The sequence below is a fragment of the Brachyhypopomus gauderio genome, chromosome 6, assembly GCF_052324685.1.
Source record: "Brachyhypopomus gauderio isolate BG-103 chromosome 6, BGAUD_0.2, whole genome shotgun sequence".
In the NCBI taxonomy this organism is placed as follows: domain Eukaryota; kingdom Metazoa; phylum Chordata; class Actinopteri; order Gymnotiformes; family Hypopomidae; genus Brachyhypopomus; species Brachyhypopomus gauderio.
The window spans coordinates 26,937,328-26,939,473 of NC_135216.1; the positions used below are offsets into that span (position 1 = coordinate 26,937,328).

General features: G+C 45.3%; 1 protein-coding gene across 3 annotated transcripts in view; it reads left to right on the forward strand.

The window, feature by feature from the left end:
* pkn1b (protein kinase N1b) overlaps window positions 1-1,831 on the forward strand; it is a 45,371-nt gene extending 43,540 nt beyond the window's left edge. For all 3 annotated transcript variants that reach the window (XM_077010176.1, XM_077010177.1, XM_077010178.1), the window contains 2 exons: window positions 357-437; window positions 591-1,831. In XM_077010176.1, coding sequence (XP_076866291.1) covers window positions 357-437; window positions 591-794 — 285 coding nt within the window. In that variant the 3' untranslated portion in view covers window positions 795-1,831. The remainder of the gene's footprint in view (window positions 1-356; window positions 438-590) is intronic.
* The last annotated feature ends 315 nt before the right edge of the window (window positions 1,832-2,146 follow it).

Genomic DNA, 2,146 nt, shown 5'->3' on the forward strand with positions numbered 1-2,146 from the left:
TCTTTCTTTTTAATATTCGGTCCTGGCAAAAAAAAAAATTCATTTAATGTCCCGGTTTTCACTAGGTTAGTTCAAACGACTATTTAGACTGTTTCTGCACACTTTAAATCCGTCTGTTTTTCTAGCTGTGTCCAATTTACACCCTCCCCCCGGTAACATTTTACGTTCGCCACCCCCCCCCCCCACCCGGTCAAGAACTTACGTTCGCAACCCCCCCGTCAACAATTTACGTTCACGAGTGTCCTTGTTTTTTGTCAGACACCCTATTGGCTAGGTGTTTTGGTTGGTGTTTCAGTTGGTGTTTTGGGTGGTGTTTTGGTTGGCTAGGAGTTTTGACTGTTGTTTTCTAATGGCAGTTGCTTAGGCGGAATCCTGAGAGGAGGTTGGGCTCCAGTGACAAAGATGCAGAGGACGTGAAGAAGCAGCCTTTCTTCAGGGTGAGTAAAAATGTTTCCCTCCTTCTCTCATTCTTTCTGTCGGTTGGGCTTAAGAGCCTTTACTGAGTTAAAGTTCTTTAGTTACAGTGTCGTTAAATCATAAGAGAGGAGTGTAATGATCTGGACCTCTCTCCCCCTTCTCTGTGTGTGTAGAACATAGACTGGGAGGCTCTGCTGCAGAGGAGTGTAGTCCCTCCCTTCCTGCCCTCTCTAGTAGGGACAGAGGACGTGAGTAACTTCGACGCTGAGTTCACGGCGGAGGCCCCGGACCTCACACCCCCGCGTGAGCGCCGGAGTCTCTCCCGCCGTGACCAGGACCACTTCAAAGACTTTGACTACGTCTCCCACCTCTGCTAGGGCCTGGGGCCCCGGCCACCGGGGGGAGCCCTCGCAATACTGCAATATACTGTGATTGGGACTCTTGGGCTGTGTTCCGATCACCACCAAGAAACCCTTTGGATGCCCCCTTAATTCTGCTGCCTGGGTAGGGACAGTGACATTGTGGACTCCATCAGTCTTAAATAATCCTGTTTATACTCAGGTTGAGAAGTGTGAAGAGTTAGAGTGCAGCCATTTTGTATGACCACATCAGGATGGGGAGGAACGGAGAGACGCTGAGGGTGGAGGAGAGAGGGCAGGAACACGTAACACACCCACTGTGAACTGTGAAGACATGACTGAGCCAACGGACTTTAGTGATCCACATTACAGAGTGGAAGAGGCAGGACTTCAGGATGAACTAGACCCCTCCTGTGTAGCCACAGCAGTTCTGTAGCACCACAGCACACACACACACACACACACACACACACACACACACACACACACACACACACACACACACACACATACACACACACACACACACACACACACACACACATACACACACACACACACAGAGATATGCCTCAAATATGTGAACTTAGTAAAATGTGTCACTCAACAAATCCTCATTTAGAATACAGCTTGACTTCACTCTTTTCTTTCCTCCCTGCACACACAAACACACACACACACACACACACATATTCACACTTTGTTCTGTGACTGAATGTAAAATTTGCCCTTAGCTTTTTTTGCTGATTGCTGTAATACATCTATATGACCACTAGGTAGAGCCAAAGTACATTTTGATTTAAGACAAAGGCTGAAACAAAAGTGAAAGACAGTGAGAAAACCGAGAGAGAGAGTGATAGAGAGTGAGAGTGCGAGAGTGAAAGTGAGAGAGTGATAGAGTGAGAGATAGAGCCACACTTTTTTGCTTTAACTTGCCATTCTGTGTTAAAAGGTTCTTATGTATCTCTAATTTTCTGTATTTTGTGCTGTCACTTTTGATGTTTTTTGGTGTCTAGGTCTGAAAATAACTAAATAATATATGGTTGTGTGCGTAATCATTGTTATTCAACCAATAATTACCCCTATTTATAAACTACCAACACACATGCATATATTCCGATAAACACACAAAAAGGTGCCATCCAGGCTAATCACCCTGTACAAACTGTAGAATCAGGGACGGAATGGTGTTGTGGGTTGAAGAAAATGTGGCCACCGCCACTCTCAGACCATACTAATCAATCTCAGACCATACTGATCAATCTCAGACCATACTGATCTATCTCAGACCATAATGAACAATCTCAAACCATACTGATCAATCTCAGACTATACTAATCAATCTCAGACTATACTGACCAATGTCAGAC